This window comes from Dunckerocampus dactyliophorus, chromosome 2, assembly GCF_027744805.1.
Source record: "Dunckerocampus dactyliophorus isolate RoL2022-P2 chromosome 2, RoL_Ddac_1.1, whole genome shotgun sequence".
Lineage (NCBI taxonomy): Eukaryota > Metazoa > Chordata > Actinopteri > Syngnathiformes > Syngnathidae > Dunckerocampus > Dunckerocampus dactyliophorus.
In genome coordinates, this window is record NC_072820.1 from 49039028 (window position 1) to 49058866 (window position 19839).

The window sequence follows — 19839 nt, forward strand, 5'->3', positions numbered from 1 at the left end:
GCAGCTTTAGCTTGTTGCTTATTCTTCCCCTATTGTTTTAAATCAGCTTCATTTAATCTCAGCCATTTTTCAAATTATATAAACATGGAACCTACCAAGAGAAAGATTAGACTCCCATCTTTCATCAGAAAAAAAAGTTTGTTTCTACCTTTTTCTCATCCTTTAGTAATCAGCAGTAGAACATAGGTACGTTTCAGGAAAATATCAGTTCCCAACTAGAAAAGGGAGAAAACCAGCTTTCTCTTTGACACAATTTTTTTGCTTTTGTGACGGCTCAAATATCTAAACGACTGCACCACAACATAAACAACACAAAAATGTGTTGGTTTACATCCAAATAACAAGTTATTTACAAATATAACACCATTTAAAAAAAACTTATAACTACGTCTTTGGCATTGAAGGAGTTCATGAATGTAAAGAGTCTTTATTGCCTGATTTATTTCACATTTTGTTGACGTCGCAGCCCACAGTAAACATACATTTCTCTGTCAACAGATGTTTATGTAACATGCATAATGCTTTACAGCCTTGTCGCTATCATGGAATAGTGTTTAGAAGACATTATGTAAACAAGCCATGAATTTTCCATTCTCTTTCACAAATCGAACAATGTAGGACATAATTACAAACAATATATATTGAAGCAAAGTTGATCAGTCATGGCAGGGACCCTATCTTTAAATGTTATTACAACTACAGGTTCCTGAAGTCTTTGCTCTCTCATCAGCTGCCATCTACTGTATTGTCCACCGTTAACGCAGATCCAGCATCTCTCAGTCCAACCATTTCATGAATGCGATGTCAGTTTGCCGTGTGTTGCAGAGTTGGAGCATGTTTTTTGTTCTGCAAGGCAGCTGTGAGCCCTGAAGCTTAACTTAGTCAAGTCAGAGGAAGGTTAGTCAGGTTAGAGCAACCACAGGAACTGGATGAGGCACACACACACACACACACACACACAAACAAACTCGATCTTCATTTCTCTTTTTCCGCATATCTCCTGTCTTGTTTACTAAGCCCCGGTGCAACGAGTAAACAGGACTACTCTTCACTTCCGCTCCATAAACTGCCACACCTGCCCCTGATAAGCTTGCATGTGTGTTGCTGTACTGATCATCCTGTAGGCAATGGAGGTATTTGTCAGTTCACAACTTTGTAGATCATGTGGAAATTGGTTGAATTTGTTTCTGCAGTGCGCCTCGAGGCCAATGACAAGGGAGCCACGGGCCGCAAATGGCCCCTGGGCCCCACTTTCGACACTACTAATCTTGTGGCTCTTCATCGGGGTAGGGCGCCTAGCGTGGCATGGGCTCTGTGGTTTTTTTGGAGGTGCATGTCACGCAACGCAAGTTTGCAAGGCGAGCAAGCGGCTGGTGCGTACGGGCGTGTTCAGGAGTCAACACGCGTCCCTGCACTGGTGAGATAATGCATTTATTTTTCCTAATATTTCCGGCTCTACCCTTAAAATCCCAAAGATCTACTAGTCTATCACAATCAACGGGCTGGCGACCCCTGATGTATGCTGTACATTTTAACAGTATTATCACATATAAATTATGACTGGCTTGGGGTGAACAAAATGTGTTTTCAGTAGAAAAATTGCAGATTTTTGTAGAAAAAAAGTAACATTTTTTTCAATTATATTTTTTGATGAGGAATCTGCGAATTTGCAGGGCCGTTAACGGGAATGTGCAGCGTTTCCAGATGTGACAGATGTACACAGTGTAGCTTCCTCACAGATGCCCTTTTAGGACGTTATTCCGACCTTAACACATTAACAGCAGTGCAATTCCAACACCATGCATGTATCCACAACTCGAAAACACGTCTCTCTGTCTGTCCTCGGAACCACGCTTCCTCAGTCCCGACCACACTGCCTCGAGGTGCATTCACGAGCACTCCAAACATTGCAAACAAGCATTAAAGTTTAAGAGCAAAGCTTAAAAATAATGATAACTAAAACATAAATCAAATGTTGAAAAAAGGAGTGAGTAATGAGAAGATGTGCCATTCTTGTTAATCAGCTGAAAAATGGGTTTGGGCGTGCTTGATGCCAGTGTTTCCAGGAGGCTAGTGGGAATGTTGCTCCAGGTGGTGAAGATGGCTTCACGGAGGGCATCCACTGTCTGGAGCTCATGTCCATTTTGTAAACTTCCCTTGCCATCCATCCCCAAATGGTCTCCATGGGTTTAGATCGGGGGAACACGCAGGATGGTCCAAAAAAGTGAGCTTATTCCTCCTTTGTGAAGTGCAGCGTTGTCCTGGACCTTCAGTGATGCCCCCTGCAACATCTCAACATAGCCGGCTGCTGTTTGACGCCCCTGCACATCCTGAAGCTCCATTGTTCCATTGAAGGATCATGATGGCACCCCCTCCACTGTGCTGTGTGGAAAACATCTCAGGTGGGATCTCCTTGTCATGCCAGTAACGTTGGAAGCCATCAGGACCGTCAAGGGAGAATAAAGCTTTCTTCCACCTTTCAATGTCCCATGTTTGCTGCTGTTGTGCAAATTCCAATTCCATGGCCTTGGAGAAGACAAGACCTTTGAAGACCCTTTTTCTTCTTAAAGGCCTTCTTTGGCAGATGGTGTCTGATGGTTATTGGACTGCACTTAGCACCAGTAACAACCTTCATTTGGGCCGAGGACTGTCCCGTGTCTTGACGGACAGCCAATCGGATCCCCCGGTCCAGGATGACATTTTTTGGGTCTACCATTTGACTTTTTTGACTCTGGATCTTTGAAGAAGTTGCCATCAAGATCTCATGACAGTGTGGACACCTGACAGAAAATGACATTCAATCCACCTTTTTGCCATGACTTTGTCTTTTAAAGGCTGTGCTCTTAAACCTTTGACGAGCTGATGAACAGCCTGTTTCACTTTAATGCTTGTTTGCAATAAATCACACACTCAAAACGTTTTTTGTTGCACTCCCATTTCTTTGTTTTGCATTTTGAAGCTCGACGTAGAACCTCCTTGAGATCCAACAGTTGAAAATGTAAATTCTTGCAATTTTTTACCTGGTCTTAACTTTTGATCAGGAGTGTTTCTCAGTACTGTGCCCTGTTCCGAGAAGACACGCGTGTGTAATTCTGGTAAAACAAATCGCGTGCAATGTCTTTTGAAACCATGGAACTGTCAAGCAGAAAGGGGAAACTAAGATGGGGAACTATGAGAAACTATTCATTTAGTGAAAAAGAGGAACAGCTTTCCATGAAAACTCCCATTAGAGCACTTTGTGCTGCCAATCCCTGTTGCTCAATCGCACCGGACAAAGCCGCTTCCTCCAAAACAGCCGCTCAGCCTCGGGACTCGGCGACAACACCCGGGAGACGGGAGCCGAGGCGGCGACACCGGGTGTGGAACAGTCTGCAACCGCCCCCTCCCGCCTCCCGAACACCACCAAAGAACATTTCACCCATTGCCCAGCACATTTGGACTCCCGGTAACCCATTTCCCTCTTTTATTCACCATCAGTGTCTTTGTTTTGATTAATTAAAGTTACATTGATTGATGTTTCGATTCATAAAAGTTGCATTGAATGATTTTTTATCTTATGACGTTCCCACGAGGTGCACAATAAATACTGGGCCGGTAATTATTGGATTGATATGAGGAATTATGACGTCGTACCGATCAGAATGATAACATTGACAAATAGCGCTGATAACTAAGCCTGTCACAATAATGGATATATCGATTTATCAAACAAAAAACACGTCAATAATGATCAGCCCTCGATAAATTGACGTTTACGTGTATGCGCGTCTGATCCATCTGAGAGGCTCTCTGTGGTACACAGGCTGGATGACAAGAGGGTTCACTCTGCTTGTGTCTGTGCACATTGGCTCATTATGAAATGAACACAGAAGAGAGTGAGCATCTTCTCAGATATTAAGCCTCTTTGTCACAGTAGTGGAGGCGGGGGCTACGTACACGGAGTGCGAGCAGTTAGCAAGCAGACGCGAATATGAATGAAGGCACAAAAGCAATCGTTTCTAAGCCAAATGCCACAGTTCCAGTGTGGATGTGCATCAGAGCCTTCCTCCCGTCAGTCAACGCTTACTGAGGCGTTTGATTGAGTAAATATTAAACGAAACATCGCAAAATGGTGCGCGTTCACAGTGTCGGTTGTTACATTGCAAAAGAAATGCAACCTTTCAATACGGCTGAAAAGTAATAGTTTTCGAGGAGGGAGAAACATTTGGAGATGAAATGGAGAACTTGCAGAACATAAGCCTTAACACATGGAGATGAAGATCGGTTGCTTATGCTCCAGTTATTGTTTTAAATCGGCTTCTGCATGAGCGTAAAGGGCTCTTTATAGCCTGACTTATTTATATTTAATCACCGTCAAAGCCACCCCCGCCCCCCACAGTAAACATACGTCCATCCATCCATCCATTTTCTATGCTGATTTGCCTCATTAGGGTCACGGGGGTATGCTGGAGCCTATCCCAGCTGACTTCGGGCGACAGTAAACATACATATCGCTGTGAAAAGATGTTTATATAACATGTATACAACTTTACAGCCCTGTCGCTACCATGGAATAGTGTTTAGAAGACATTATGTATACCGTAATTTCAAGCCAAGTTGTTCCTTCATAGGAGTGAAATGATCACTGCAAAGGACACAACTCGAGGTCTCTTGTACTCTGCACATGCTTAGTCCATTTTTGTCTTAGACCTTCCTCTTTTGGAAAAGTAAACAAACTTACAGTACCACTGGGATATGATGAACATCCAGCAGCAACACATCATTTTAGCATGACCACTATTTTGCTAAAAATATACTGAACAAAGTCGACCAGCTACCTCGAGAAGCATTTGTTTACTCTGCTGTAGCAGAATGAGGCTGAACTGCGAGGGCTAGCTCATCACGGCTGCCGTTATCAACTATAAATGTCATTTTTGTGAATTTGCCATTCACTTTCAAAAATTGAACAATGTAGAACATTATTACAAAAAATATATAACACATTTTAGCAAAGTTGATGAATCATGTCAGGAACCCTTTAAGTTTCATCTGATTATGCATTTTTAGATCGCACTTGCTGAATTCTGCAATAAAACATTCTTGAACAATTCACAAATAGTGAATAGAGTGTGCATTCACTCATTATTAAGTTATTAAGTTATGTGCATAATATTTTTTGAGACTTTTATCGGTTCTTCTGACACAAACCACACAACCAGCTCCCGACGGCTCCTTCCTGAGTTCCAAGCCGAGGAGAGCTGCCATTAACGAGTGCGGCAGGTGTGTCGCACCAACACCCAACACTCTGCCGAAGCGAGGTTTGACGTCCGAACGGAAGGCAGCGAGAGACCGGGCAAATCTCAGCAGCCTACAGGTCCCTGCCTGCAGGCTCTGATGCCCCAGAGACGGAGAGCTGGCCCAGACGCCTGTATCGGGGGTTCCCTGGGGGAATCAAACACCTGGCATCACCGAACTAAATTATGACTGAAATCAACACACATCGCAGGGGACATGTGTTAAATATGTCTACGTATGTTCAAACAGGATACATGTGTTGGAGCTGAGCTGTATGAATCTATTCACAACTGAAGAAAATGTTTCAACACAACAGGCCTCATTATCTTCTTGGCACGGTGCTATGTAATCTGCTTATGTACAAACCAATAATTTAGGTCAATCTGTTAAGCTATTCTTTTTCTTCCCGTTATGACTATTTCAAATTGGCTGCGATCAACAATGCCTCTAAAAATATCCAAACCAGAGACTGGAGAATGCAAGCACATGTGCAGTAAATATGAATATAATACACTAAGTATGTTGAGTAATTTTCACATTTGAACTAAAAACGAAATTGAACGGAAATGACTACAACGCTATTACAGATCAATTAGTGCTGATCTAATGACTTCATCTGATGTGATCTGATGTCAGAACGGATCACAAGCGTTCACGTCATAAATTCCGCATGAATCTGAACTCCTTATTATTTCAATTATTAGTGGAGCATGTCTGGAAACCAGAGTACCTCATGCTGTTGTCCTAACACCTTGGGTTCAGTCTACCGCTAGGAAGAAGGCTAGTTTGCCTTCAAAAAAGAATGATTTAGTTCCAGTGACCGCATGGAATGCGTGCAGGTTTTACAGGATGCAGTCAGAATAACAACAAGTCCTGTCAATATTCTCAATCATATATGCAACGCCAAACTCGTCACATGACGAGGTATGCAAAGTATATTCTTGGATGATAGTCATCGTGCGTTTTGCCTGTGTAGACTGCATTTAGAGGTGAAAACAACATGAAAACCAGAGCAATTGGGAATCTGAGCAACGATGGAAAATCACTCGAAACCATTGCGGTAACATTGTCTAGTATACAACCACTTGGGATGTCCCAAAGAAGAAAGAAACCGCTGGTGACACGCATGCTCTGTCGCTCCTCGCAGATTCTTAATGACAACAGAAATGATCTGAACGACTCCAAATAAGACCGATCCACGAAGTCGGGCAAATTGTAGTAATCCATGAATGTATGAATGACCCGGCCTCATTAGCGTTTCTTTGCTCTTTAGTGGTTTGCATTGTCTCGTTTTGTGTTTTTGTCATCTGTCTCCTCCTGCAATTAACATTATTGTAAGGACCGGGTACATGATCACTCATGTCATTGCTTAGCAGACCACTTACTGTATTGTTACCAGAATCACTCATGAAAATCCTGCTTTTATTTGATTATTTGCGTTTTGTCACTCTTGGTTGTTTTTGGCCCTATCTTGTAAGAGGAGCCATGACCTCCGACACCGGGCATGCACATTGCGCTCCGGAATGAGCGAAATGATAGTTCACAAATGTCGTTAGACCCTGCATGGATTGTGCCGGATGAGCCTCCTTGTTTCACAGTCGGTACAATTTTCTTTGCCTGTGCTTCATTTTTGCATTTTAGTGCCCTAATATAGCCGTTAGGCCTGGAAATAAATTTTGCTGGTCGATAATTGTGCTACAAATTATCAGCGATAATCGATTTTATCGACAACATTTTTCTAGACCGTCTTTTCATTGTCATGAGAGGTGTACTTCACATTTGAACCACTAGATGGTACTCAAGTATAGTGTACGGTGTCCCTGTGTGAGACATTAGCTTGACACAGAAGTTGCCTGTATGTATGTTTTAGCAATGTAGCCAGCGACACGGTCTGTGAGCACGCACCATTTTGCACTGTTTTGTTAATATTTGCAAACCAAACGCCTTAGTAAGCGTTTACTATCGGGACGAAGGCTCCGCTGCCTGAGGTAGTTTTTGTTGTGTCGGTCTTCGGTGTTCATGTGCTCACCGTGTTTATTTTGTTTAAAACCGAAATGTTCCCACACTGTGGCTGTCGGCTGTGGCATTCGCCTCATAAACCATCGCTTCTGCGCCTTCTTCGTGTTAGCGTATGCTGCCTCACGAATCTAACTGCTAAACCCTTTGTACACCACTCATGAGGAGCCCCGCCCCCACAAAGAGGCTGAATAACAAGAGGGCCCACTCTCTCCTCTCAACCAACGCGCACAGACAGATGCAGAGTGAAGCCTCTGAAGTTGTCTATGACTGCCCCCTGCAGGTTGTTGCTGATGTCACTATCACTTGTTTTAAGCTCTTTCTTTACAGCGCTCACAAACTTTTTGTTGTCACCTTTTGATGTTTTCCTTGGTCCACCTGTTGGACGTCCGTTACTGAGTGCACCCGCGGTTTCTTTCTCCTTCAGGGCATTCCACGTGGTGGCACTGGCTGTGACCAGTGGTTGATTTTCCATCTTGTGTCAGATTCACAATTGCTTGCTTTTCACCCATAGAAAGCTCTCTGGTTTTAATGTTGGTTTCACCTCTAAATGCAGTCTGCGCAGGCAAAACCTCGCCAACCCAATCTGAAACTGAGTATAAACATGCAGTGTGATTTTTTAAAATTAGATAAGCCATGTTATATAGGACACTTCCGTCAGTCATGTGTTCCAGTACTTTTGCTCACATGAAAAATGTGGGGTGGGTTCAAACAAGTTCTATCTTCGGAACCTGAAATGTCGATATCACACCGAAAATTAAAAAAAATAAAAAAAATAAACTGACCCCATTGTTCCAAGACCAACTGTCAATGATTGTAAAGCAAAAACATCAACTGATTGTGATGGAATTGAAATGGAAACAAAAAAAAGCATTTTCACTGAGATCGTAGAACCGTTAACATGCATCAGTAACTTACCATTTCAGACTGGAACATTTCCTAACAAAATGAAAATAGCTAAAGTAGTTCCAATCTTTAAAAATGGAGATAAACATCAGTTTACAAATTACCCACCAGTTTCCTTACTACCCCAATTTTCAAAAATTATCAAGGAGCTATTTAACAACAGGTTAGACTAATTTAATAATAAGAATGAATTACTGGCAGGAAGTCAATACGGATACAGAGCTAACATTTCAACCTTCATGGCACTGTTTTAAATCACGGAGGAAATGACCAACGCTATAGACCACAGAAAGTGTGCAGCTGCAGTATTTATGGGTCCCACAAAAGCCTTCGATACAGTCAGTCACGACATCTTAACAACAATATTACAAAGGTACGGAATCAGAGGATTAGTTTTGAATTGGGTTAAAAGCTAGCGAGCAAACATGAAGAAATATGTAAAGCTAGGAGAATACACATCTGCAAGGTGAAATATTACGTGTGGAGTACCCCAGGGGTCAATACTGGGACCAAAACTGTTCAATTTGTATATCAATGACATCTGTAAAGTGACGAAAGACTTCAAGTTGATATTATTTGCGGATGATACTACTGCCTTTTGTTCGGGGGGAAGCACACAACATTTAATTTAAAATGTAGCGGATGAAAAGGTCATATCAAAGACATGGTGTGATAAAAACAGATAATCCTTGAACTTAAGTAAAACTAAAGTAATACTATTTGGTAATAGCAAAAAGGACACGTACGACCAAATACAAATAGACGGAGTGGACATGGAAAGGGTGAACGAAAATACATTTCTGGGGATCATAATAGATGAAAAAATGAGCTGGATATCTCCAAAATATACAACAAAAGGTGGCGAGAATACTTCAATATTGAATGAAGCAAAATTTGTTCTTGTTCAAAAATCACTCCACACTCTTTACTGTTCTGTGGTATTAGCATATCTAACTTATTGTGTGGAGATACGGGGTAATAACTATAACACAATCTTCACTCGCTAAAAGATGAGTGAGGATGATCCATAATGCCGCGTATCAACAACATACAAATCCCTTATTTTTTAAATCCCAAATATTAAAATTTGCTGATTTAGTACATTTTCAAACCGCTAAAACCTGCTACCCAAAAATGTCATACAATACTTCTCTACAGGAGAGGAGAAATATGATCTTAGGGAAAAACCTGAACTTGAAAGGCTGATATGTGAGAACAACCCTAATAACCCACAGAACGAAATGATGGAACGGACTGAGCAAGGAACTCAAACAAAGCACCAAGATGAGCGAATTCAAAAACAATACGAGCAGTTGATGTTTGCAAAATACAAGGCAGAAGAGTCTTGAACTTGTTTTCTTATGCTTGTCTTTATTGATTATTATACTAATTGTGACAAAAAGTCTTAATAATTATATTGTTACATTACTTTATGATTATTCTATGTATTAAAAAATCACATATGGAATACAGAAAGTGAATTATATGTACTTACAGTATATATATGTAATATGTAAGTTTCACTTTGACAGAAATATTTGTTGCCTCTGCACGCTACACTCCTCCACGCTCTCTCGCTCCTTCCTTCCTGTCATGTGTGATTTTTCCGTTCACGTGATCTCTGCCTTATCAAATGCACTTCTGCCACCTTGTGGCCGTTTTTACGGCTTAAAATTGCTCTGAAGTGAAATCCATTCGGGGTGAGTTGCATCATTCATCTTTGTTCTTCTGTCTATGCCAGCGACACGTAGTGACAGGCAAAACAATTAAAGGCTCTTCCAAGAGATGGCAGAAGGTACGTAATTAACCTGTCTACCCACCCGTCGCCCTTCATGGATCATTTTTGGTTGCTGTGCCGTGAAATGTTTCAATAATAATATGGGTTCATGCAGCAATGCACGGAACACCAACAAGTATTGTGCATACAAAGATTATCCAATATAATGTATATATTGAGTAAAATATCAAATGTATTAAATATATGAAATACATTTGAAATACAATTATACTCATAAAAAAATGCTATAGAAATGCATTTAAAGAATAGCTCTATATTTTATATATACTACATATGTTTTCCAAGTTTGTAGTAGGAGGTAGATCATTTTCACACGGTCATTTCAGAAGTGAAAAAGGTCAGAGATGTCCGAAGTGCGGCCCAGGGGCCTTTTGCGGCCTGGGGCCGTTTTTTTAATTGGCCCTCGGCAAATTCTAAAAATACAATTAAACAAAAAAACTAACCAAAAAAAAAAAAAAAACGACAGCAAAAATAAATTAAAAGAAACAGTAATTTTCCAAGAACAAAGGTAAAATATCAGGAGAGTAAATAGCAAAGACTAAAAATGTCATTTTTGTAAACAGTTGTAAGAGTACGAGTAACAAACCAAACACGGAACAAAGTTTAGGAAATTTAAGTTGGGTAAAAGTTGTAATTAAGACTGGAATATAATTACAAACTAATTATAATTCAAAGTCATCATATTATGACAATAAAGACATAACGTTAAGAGCAAAAAGTATACAAGAAGAAAGTTGAAATATTTGTAAATAAACAAAAAGAGCAAAAATTGAAAAACGAGCAGATGCAGGCGGCCCTCGTGGGAAAAGTTTGGACACCCCTGGTTTAACTTTATTTTTTTATATATATAATTCAGCAATAGACCAAAGGTGTTTTACCGAGGATGAATCTTGTTTCCTGGCCTGACCCCCTACCCTCCATCCCTCCCCAACCACTCGGCAGCAAGCGACTGACAAGACGGGGACACGCAGGTTTCTATTAGTTTACCATTTATGACGCGTTCTAAACATATAAAAACACGCAGCTAAGAACGCACGTAATGGGAAACACTTCCTCCGCCTGTGAAGCCTTCTGAAACAACCTCCAAAATCGCCAACAACGCTCCATTTACATCATGTGACCTGCATATCATATAATTTTTACGCCCAAGAACTACGTGACCGGCGTGGTGACGCATCGCCACACCACACCGGATAGCTACTAGCCGGCTAGCGACTAGCAAGTTCCGCTAATGCTTCAAATGACCGAAATGGGGCAAAATACTGTCCGTCGTACATGTTATCATGAATGTGCCCGTTACTACACGCTCACAGCGTGGCTATAAAACCATAGAACCTTGCTGGAGCGGGCTTTCTAGGCGGAATAGGTGAGCGTCGTTACATGCGTTCATGAGCCGTCTCCTTTTAGCTGTTTTTACATCTTTACAACGCACAGAAAAGAGGACGACATGCGTTCATGTCTCACATAAGGATTGTGGATGACGGGCAAACTCCCCCCCAAAAAGCGCACTTTTCCTTTAACGGCATTGAAGCATTAAATCACGCTGACGCACGCGTGCAACTGAGCTAATTTAACCCTCATTGAAAGTTTAGAAACTTGCAGTGGTTTGCCGTAAGCAGTTGAAATACTTCATTCCAAAACAAACGTATTGGAAATGTGGGTTCCATCATTCTGAGTGCAAGCTTCACTTCAGTTTGGTGCAATACTTTCATCCTGTGTTCACGGTCCACACGTGTAGAAAGTGCAACCGTAATTGATCCTGTCAGTCAAAGATGTGGGCAAACGTGCTTTACCGGGGAAAATAAGATGGACACAAGAGGATTAGAGTGTTGCTGGATTGTGTTGGCATCCAAAGGGGGATTTTTCTTGGTTTGTTTGAAGACACGCACGCACACACACACACACACACACACACACACACACACACTACACCTGCGCGAGTGATGCTTCAATATTCACGCCCCCACTGAGCATTCTGTGTGTATGCCCGCAGACCTCAGCGATCGGAACCAGGAGACAAGGACTTGGCTCCATGCGTTACAAGGTCGCAGTATGCTCGGGTCCACACACACCCACACACACACACACGCGCATACACACACTGACTTTTTGTTGAAACCGGCTATCATAAATAACTTGTTTATCTTAAACAGAGCGGAGGATTTCATTGTCCCAGCTGCCATGTGAAGGAAACGGGGCGTCTGTGCCAATGTGTTTGATGACAGCGGCTTGTGGATGGGGGAGGGCACTGGGGGGGCATAAATATCATCCCTTTCTGGACCCTTCTACTTTTCTACTCCGTCAGTCTCTTTCACACACACGGCGGTCCGGCCCACTTCCTTAGCAGTCCCATCTCTCACAGGCACGGCCCCGGACTTCCCACTGCAATTACTTATAAAAACTTTTCAGGGCCGCCACACGTGGTCAGGTTTTTAAAGAGCTGCGTCCCCCTCCTCACGTGGTGCGGGGGGTATTGAGTCGTCAGAGACCCCCTGAATGATCACTGAAAAATAAGGCGGCGGAGACAATAGCTCGTCTTGATGAATTCAATTCTTTCAGGAGCCTGTACCGTTGTCCAGGCAGCTCCGGCCAAGACAATCCTTTCTTTGATGCTCCCAGAAACACACGCTCAACTCGGCCGCTCCTATAAACTGCCTCTTAACTACTTTCAAATTAGGATCGAAACACAATTCACCTCTGACCGGAACTTGGTTAAGCCAAGTCTCCTCATGATACGTCCCGCGAGCAAACCCGAATCCAAGCGAGCCTGAACTGACCTGGTCTGCGGTGGAAGCGGCAACGGTGTTCGATTCGGACATGATGCGATGCTGTGATCCAGTGGTGCTGCTCTGCTGGATCCGGTATGTTCCGTCATTCACACCTTGCCTTTCAGTTCCTCGGCGAACGATGGGGGAGAAAGCACAGGATTCGCTCCCTTTTGCCCCGGCTTGATTAATGCTGAATTACTTTCACCTCATTTCATCCGATGAAGCTCCGCTTCCTCTCCGCCTCTCTCGCTCATTCGGCATGGTAGCCCACTCTCTCTCCCCGATCCCCCAACGCCCCCCCAACCCTCCTTCAGTGATCCCGGTTCTCCCTCCCCTCACGGTCTCTCTCTCTCTCTCTCTCGCTCTGCTCATTGATTTACCTCCCCTTTTTTTGCCCCCGTTTTCAGCCGTATTTCAGGAATATGCACCCTCACGCTTTTTGCCTCCCTTAAACCCCCCCCCCAAAACATCCATAGTCTTTCTCCTCTACCTCCTCAATGAATGGCCTGTTGTCACTCTAGCACCTAGGCGGAATACAGAAGCAGAAGAGGGGGTGCTGGTGGTGCCGGGGGCAAGCCGGGTGTTGAACTTCTAAACAGCCTGGCAGAGCAGGATGACGAGTGTAGCGCATTGATGGGCCGCCGCCAAGCTCGCTCTTTTCCAGCAGATTAAAGTTGGGAGACAAAATAAGCGCCCACAGGCGTTACATCAGACTCGTCTGCCCCCTTCAACCTTTTTCTCTCTCATTTCTTCCGTTTGTTTTCAGAGGCAGCTGCTGCAATTCCGCAGACCACCAACAACTCCCCTTTCAGCGGCACTTGACTCTTCCAAATCCTCGTCTGTCTCTACAACCTGACATTGCCAATGACCCCCCCCCCCCCCCCCCCCCCCCCCCGCCCCCCAACCAAACACACACATACACCCTCCGGGGTGTCACACTGAGAGGCCCGCGCAGCCAAAGCCCTCCTCCTTTGGTCCTGTCTGCGACATGTTCACAGAGTTACACCCTTTTAAATTCAGCCGCTTCCCTCCGGAGCGTCCGTTTTGTTGCGCGCATTGTTTGCCGCCATATGGGCCGGTGCCGGGCCGCGACAAAAAGATTCGGGAGGGGACGTACGGAAGCAGAAAAAGGTAGAAGTGCAATTGAGAGGTCGGCGCGAGTGTCAGCCAAGCCAAGATAATGTCTTCCGACGCATCGCTCAGTGATGTCGTACAAGCAATGTCAAAAGTTGACAGGCAGCTGGAAGCAAGCCTAATGGGTGTTTCAGAGCTGTGGACAATGGCTGCTGCCGCTTGAGTGCAGAGCCTTCAGTTATGTTAGCAAGAGACGAGAAACGCTGACAGGATGCTATTCATTTGTCTATCAGTTTAGAGCCTGGGGATCTCATAATAGACTCATTAACATATGCCCGCCCTGTTCAGTGTGCGGGGAGGACGTGCCGGGGGCAATGAAAGGCAGTTAGCACCACAACGACGGTGACTGGTCAGGTGATGCTTGTCAGTCCCTTTAGGATTACGCGGGCTTTCCGGGGGATTCTTGTAGCCAAAGAACCAAATTTGGTTACCGAATGCCAGGGCGCCCAGGCGCCCGCCCGTGACCGCCACCCAACACATCATGAACCAGACCCTTATGTTGGTGGTCTACGGTCCGTCTATGTTCCTACCCTAGCGACCAAAAGAGCAAGCGGGGCGAAATGAGTTTCCTCCATAAAGTAGCTGCACTCACCCTGGCAGGGTGAGGAGTTCGGTCATCCGGGAGGATCTCAGAGTAGAGCCGCCGCTCCTTCAGATTTCACAGCTGAGTTGGCTCGGGCATCTAGTCCTGGACACCTCCCTGGTGAGGAGGCCCCAGGGTAGACCTAGGACACGCTGGAGGGGTTACGTCTCACAGCCAGCCGGGAACTGCAAGAGGTGGCCAGAGACTGGAAAGTCTGCGCTTCCCTACTGAGTCTGTCCCGCATCCAGATAAGCCAAAGAAAATGTGGCAAAAAGTGCGATGGTTTGAGGCGTATTTTTTGCCAAAACATTGCCTCAGGTTGGGATTTTATGAATTTGTTATTAATGTTTTCAAGGAAATGGAATTTTGCCCATCATTCACAAACATGAAGGCATATTTTTTTCCCTTTTCTGTGCGTTCTAACGAGAGAAAACGAGTTAGCATGAGCGAGCTAACAATGCACGTCATGGGAGGTACCGATTTCGACGCTAAAACCCTCAAAAAAGGGCAACAGTGTTCCATTTACACATCCTCGCTAGCCACTAGTCTCAGCGTCACAACGCCTCAAGCCACTGCGACAGGACAGACGGAAGAGTGGATACTACTGGCTCTCCGTTTCGCTACAAAAACTCAACAAGATGCTTGTTTGCTGTCAGCATTTTTCACCTGAGGAAAGGAGCACAAGTCTTTTCAAGGCACCCAAAGCACTTCACAACGAAGTGAACCCATTGTTCATTCACTCCTCAGTCACACACGGATGGTGGTAATCTATGTCTGTATCACAGCTGCCCTGGGGTAGTCTGGTGGAAACGTGGCTGCCAATTCTCACCGAGGACCGAATCGACAGCCTTTTGGTTTCTGGACAACCTGCTCTACCTCCAGTAAAAGCACATTCAATTCCATTGGCGAAAATGCCAACGACTGGCCAAAATGGCAGGAAAGCTGTGGGGATTGGCCGCACAAAAACTTGTGGGGATTGGTTGAATTTCAGTGAGTTCCACGAATGCACCATCACAACATCCTGGAGGGTCTGCCTTGTGGCCCCAACACATTAAAGGAGCTATTATACTCATTTTCAGGCCTTTGTGTTGACTTCTGGACTCCTGTAGAGCAGCTACACACGATAACCCGCATTTTTACCATGCAAGAGTTAAGTAACAATGTGAGATGAGCCGAGGCTGCAGCTGGCTGTTTATAAAGGGTGGGGGGTTGTTTTGCGAACAAATTACCCTATTACATTAGGTCATGTACCACTAGAGCTGCAGAAACCCAGCACTTTACAGCTGAGCAGTGCTGCAGCATTATTAGCACCATCGGTTCACTCCAGATGCAAAATACCACAGAGGCAGGATGGCTGTATGGTGGACACCAAAGACGCTTTTGTTGTGTTTTTAACACAACGTCGGTTTAATATCATGACACAGACAGGAGGGCTCCAACCTGACGATTCTTATTCTCATCGCATTGATCCAGAATGCGCTATAGGCATATTGCTGCACCGATAATCACCGGTCCAATCTAATCGCAGCCCTCTGAAACGTAACTGAATCGACCCACGAGGAAGCTAGAAATTCAATTCCACTATCAATTCAGCATGCAATGTGAGTGTGAATGGTTGTTAGTCTGTATGTGGGTGTACTAAAAAATCAGCTGGGATAGGCTCCAGCATACCCCCGCCACCACAATGAGGACAAATGGCACAGAAGATTGATGGATGGAATTCAGCATGAGACAGACTGTCATTTTTTTGGATTTTATTTTGATTATTGATCCAGAATATGTTATCTACGGTACTCCAAAGACTCAGCTAGTGCTGGAGACACATGTTTTTGTAAATGTATTACTTGAATTATAAAGCAATGGATCCGTATTGATGTTCGCCAACCGGATCTAATCACAGCCCACTGAATCGTAATCGAACCGACCTGCGAGGTCGCTGGAGATTCGATTTCACTATCAATTCAGAGACAGACTGAGAGCGATAGACTCATATTTTTTTATTTTATTCAGCTTTTTTTGTTGTTGCTACTTTTACTGCACAAAGGTTTTGTCATGAGTGTGCAAAATATCTAATCCTTTGTCATTTTCAAAGCCTACAAATGTTGGATTGCACAATGCGCTTTTTGCAAAACAACAGTTTGTCGTTCACTCACGCTTCGCCGAGATAACACCGTTTCGCTTTGAGTGACACTCCGGGAATTCTACCTGAACGATGTGTGGTATTGTGGTTGTTTGCCCGTCCGCCCAAAGTTAACGTTGGCAAGTGTATATTTAACTGAGTTTTCACATGTCAGCAAGGATGGAAAGATGCCGTATCAGCTGTACACATTAACCGACACTAACCGCACACTGGATGTTCTGACCTGCGTCAGTGAACACAGTAGAACACTGAAAAATTGGTCTATGATCCCGACGGGTGACGAAATGATACAAGAGACATGAATCACTGAGTAAGGACCCTTGTGGAAAAAGCTAAGGGGCAATTATTTGAAAAGATACCTGCCTGCCACAGTGCATGACTTCTCGTCTTGAAATGCATCTCGCAAAACCTCCGCTTTTACACCCAAACTTCAAACTCAAATGAGGCCAACTTGCTCCTACACTGATTAAATCCTCCTCAATCTTTATATACGTCCCTTACAACAATTAGGTTAATATCGCTTCACCTCTCGTTATCCCAGCATGCCTGTGATGGGACCTCTGACTGTGACAAAGGCCCTTAACTGAAGGCAGCATCCGTACAACTGATCTTCTCTCCTCTCAAGAGCGGCTGACGTGAGTAAAACAGCGAGAGAGGGGAGGGTAGAGCAGTCGGGAGAAGACGGAATGAGAGAAGTGAAGTGAAGGGCAGGCTAAAAGGCACCGAGTACGCAACTTTGCAGGGTTGAGGTTCAAAACGGGACACGCACTGTCAAAGCCACTGGAAAAAGTGAAGGATGGCGCTCACTAGCTCAATTTTCAACAAGCCGGTTGGCTTTGTTGGGCACAACAAAAGGAAAATGAGCTTGTCCTGGCTGGACCCAACTACGTTCTTCACAGGCAAGCAAGGTGCAAACGCAAGAAATGAAGCAAAGGGATTAAGGAGAAATGAGTCATTTATTTTAATGACGCTTGATGGTTGTCCAACTGACCTGACCCGGCCGCTCGGGAGAGAAAGACGGGATGAAAAAAAACTAACAGAGAGACATTCCCAACGCTTGGTTTAACCTGAAGTTTCCATGATAATTTCTCTACCCAACCCCCGACCCTCACTGCTTTGGCTGGGAGGGCCCCAGCTGTTGGGTCTGTATAAATAGCGTGAGGCTTCGGCCTCGGACCCCCCGGGGAGTGCCGGGCTCATCGGAGGGAAGGCAAGGGAGCAAATCGGCCTGGAAAAAGAGCACACAACACACACATTTTGACAAACATATGGGACCATCGCTGGGAATGAAAGCAAGGTACATGTGACTGAAGTTGGACACACGTGGCTCAAGTCACTGTCGCACTTGTAATGCGACGCAGGAGGGACAGGGCAAAAAATATATCATTTCTGCCTCTTATCATCCTCAAAGAGCAGAAAAATAGCTATTTTTGCTCTCCGCACCATTCGGTTAAAGATGATTACATCGAGGCTTTGATATCTACTTTTGTTTGTCATTCTGTTCGACATTGTTTGATTTTTGAAACTGAAAAAAATGAAATAACTGAAAAAAAAATGCAAATAAAGCAGAGTAAACAAACGCTTCTCGAGGTAGCTGGTCGACTTTGTTACGTATATTTTCTATCAAAATAGTAGTCGTGCCAAAATGTCGTGTTGCTGCTGGATGTTCACAGTGTCCGAGTGATCCTGCAAGCTTGTTTTCTTTTCCAAAAGAGGAAGACAAAAATGGACGACGCAAGTGCAGAGAACCAGAGACAGATGGACGCCCACATCGAGTTTTTTTCTTTGCAGTGATCGTTTCACTGATCACTTCTTTGAAGAAACACCTTTACAAGAACCATTTGGCATGAAAGTACAGAATAAATGCATTTTGAAATAGGATGCTATTCTGCTGGTACACAAAACGAGGAAGAATGAGAACATAAACAACAGAGTAAGTCATGTCTTGTTTGTCTTCTATACACTATTCCATGATAGCAACAAGGCTACAAAGCATAATACATGTTATATAAACGTCTTTTCACGGCAATATACTATGTGGGAAAATCTATCCTCGACGTGCGGCCACAAAAACCCCGTTACACTCATTAAGAAGTCGATTTAAAACAATAATTGAAGGATGAGCAACTCCAGAGTAATTTACATTCTGTGTTTTAAAGGTGACCAATCTTCACCTCCATGTCTTAAGGCTTAAGTCCATGTCCTGCAAGTTCCCTGTTTCATCTCCAAATGTTTCTTTCTTCTTTTCTCCTCGAAAACTATTGACACATCGCTCAAATCTTGGCTATAATCACCGTAAACATCCTCTGTCTCGTACACCGCTATGTTTGTTTACCTGAGCGACAACTCGCAAGGCATGATGGGATGCCTACGTGCACGCTTCCCCGTGCTTCCCCAACAGGAAGTTACCCAGCTACTTGTGGGTTAGAAATGCTACTATTGTTTTGTATGTATATTAGTGTGCACGTGTTCATTTTGATACCCACATAGTCTGTGTTGTTTTGTCACCTCCAGAGATTACCCAAGCTACAATTTGGATGAATCTCCATAATTAAGCCGTTTATTGAGAAACCCCATCTCATTTGCCCTACATTGGTAAAACTTTAGTCGCACAGAAAGTAGACAGACGAGCAGGAGCGTATCAAATTGCTATCGCACTCACAGCGCAACTAATCCAACACATGTGGAACACACAATGTAAATGTGGCATCTATCGGAATAGGCACTCACGCACTCATATGCATACAAAACAATATTATTTTATACTAATGTGTAACCCGCAAGGCATGCTGGAAAGAACGTTTATTTTGATACGTACACGGTCTGTGTGGTGCCGTTACTCTGTGTCCCACGGGTATTACAGTGGTGCCTTGGTTAACATCATTAATCCGTTCCAGAAACCAAAATGGACTTTAACCAAATCAAATTTTCCCATAGAAAATAATCTACATCCAATTAATCCGTTCCAGGCAGATTAAAATGTTAACACAAAACACATTTTATAGACAATAATTATAGTTTTCAATGTAGAAAATGATGCAAAAATACTGACAAACGACAAATGAATGAACAACTGAACTTTTAACATCACTTTTACTTAGTTTTGTTGGGAAAAAAACCCCACAAAACCATCAATGAACAAAATAACACAAAATAAACACATTGTTCTGCTGCAACCACAATTTGAAAAAATGTAAAAAAAAATATGTCAAACTAAATA

General features: G+C 43.6%; 1 protein-coding gene across 6 annotated transcripts in view; it reads right to left on the reverse strand.

Annotated features, from left to right (window-relative positions):
* slc6a9 (solute carrier family 6 member 9) overlaps positions 1-19839 on the reverse strand; it is an 80816-nt gene that overhangs the window by 51069 nt on the left and 9908 nt on the right. For 5 of the 6 annotated variants that reach the window (XR_008567171.1, XR_008567166.1, XR_008567169.1 and 2 more), the window contains exon 1: positions 12772-12990. The exons of the other annotated variant lie outside the window; for it this stretch is intronic. Coding sequence is in view for 1 of the 5 variants with exons in the window: in XM_054763732.1 (XP_054619707.1) it covers positions 12772-12813 (42 nt within the window). In the remaining 4 variants the exon portion in view is untranslated. Of the gene's footprint in view, positions 1-12771; positions 12991-19839 lie in introns of those variants that run through there. 6 annotated transcript variants of the gene reach the window in all.